Source organism: Pundamilia nyererei, unplaced genomic scaffold (assembly GCF_000239375.1).
Source record: "Pundamilia nyererei isolate P.nyererei 1_Seehausen unplaced genomic scaffold, PunNye1.0 scaffold00671, whole genome shotgun sequence".
Classification (NCBI taxonomy): Eukaryota; Metazoa; Chordata; class Actinopteri; order Cichliformes; family Cichlidae; genus Pundamilia; species Pundamilia nyererei.
Window position 1 is genome coordinate 80,527 of NW_005188072.1, and position 1,208 is coordinate 81,734.

General features: G+C 38.0%; 1 protein-coding gene across 1 annotated transcript in view; it reads left to right on the forward strand.

Annotated features, from left to right (window-relative positions):
- Positions 1–267: 267 nt before the first annotated feature.
- LOC102213180 (olfactory receptor 146-like) overlaps positions 268–1,208 on the forward strand; it is a 2,974-nt gene continuing 2,033 nt past the window's right edge. The window contains exon 1 of the mRNA XM_013907970.1: positions 268–1,205. Coding sequence (XP_013763424.1) covers positions 268–1,205 — 938 coding nt within the window. The remainder of the gene's footprint in view (positions 1,206–1,208) is intronic.

A 1,208-nucleotide genomic window follows, 5' to 3' on the forward strand; every position in this document is an offset into this window, starting at 1 on the left:
CCCCACTGTAAATTCTAACAGGTTCACACTGAAAAATATTCCAAATTAATTCATGAGAATGTGACACACCCACCTGAATTTCTACTTCCACGCTGTGATAGAGGTGAAATATAAATAACACATCTCTCACAGTACAATCCACTTTATTGCACTGCACACTTGACAGAGTCTCGGGTGAGTTTAGTTTTTTCCACAGCAACAGTGAAGTAACTCATTATGGTTTGTTATATTCTGCTCTTTTTATGTTTAGGGAAAGAAATATTTGCAATGGGAACAGAAGATAAAGCCACTACCATGTTCAATAACACATTTGTTCGGCCTGAAAAGTTTTATCTCAGTGGGTTTTCCAACATCCCTCATATTAGATATTACTATGCCTTCCTGTGTTTGGTCTACATCTTGACTGTTTTGGGTAATGGTTTTCTTCTCTCACTTATTTGGCTGGTGAAGACTCTTCATACTCCTAAATACATGATTGTGTTCAACATGGCTTTGACAGATTTGTGTGGGAGCACAGCTCTCATCCCCAAACTCTTAGATACGTTTCTGTTGGACAGGAGATACATCCTCTATGACGCCTGTTTAAGTTATATGTTCTTTGTTATGTTCTTTGCAAGTGTGCAGTCATGGACACTTGTCACTATGGCATATGACAGACTTATAGCCATTTGTTTCCCTTTAAGGTATCATAATATTGTGACAGAAACATCAGTTGCTGCAATTCTGCTGTTTATATGGATTTTTTTAGTGAGTGTAATAGCAACCATGGTTGGGCTTGTTAATCGTCTCTCATTCTGTAGATCTTTGGTGGTTAACAGCTTTTTCTGTGATCATGGACCAGTTTATCGTCTGGCTTGTAATGATACATATTTAAATTACAACATGGCATCTGCACTTATCACTATACTCATCATCATTCCTCTTATATTCATTATAGCCACATATGTCTGTATTTTCATAGCACTGAGCAGGACTACGTCAAGAAAGGAACAAATCAGAGCATTAAAAACTTGTACCTCTCACCTGATCCTTGTGGTCATTTTCTTCTTGCCAATTGGAATCACTAACATAGCAACAAGGGCCTCCTACATCCATCCTAATGCCAGAATGATAAATTCCACATTGACACACACCATACCAGCTTTGCTCGATCCTATTATATATGCTCTGAAGACAGAAGAAGTGATGAATGCAGTCAAGAAGCTTTG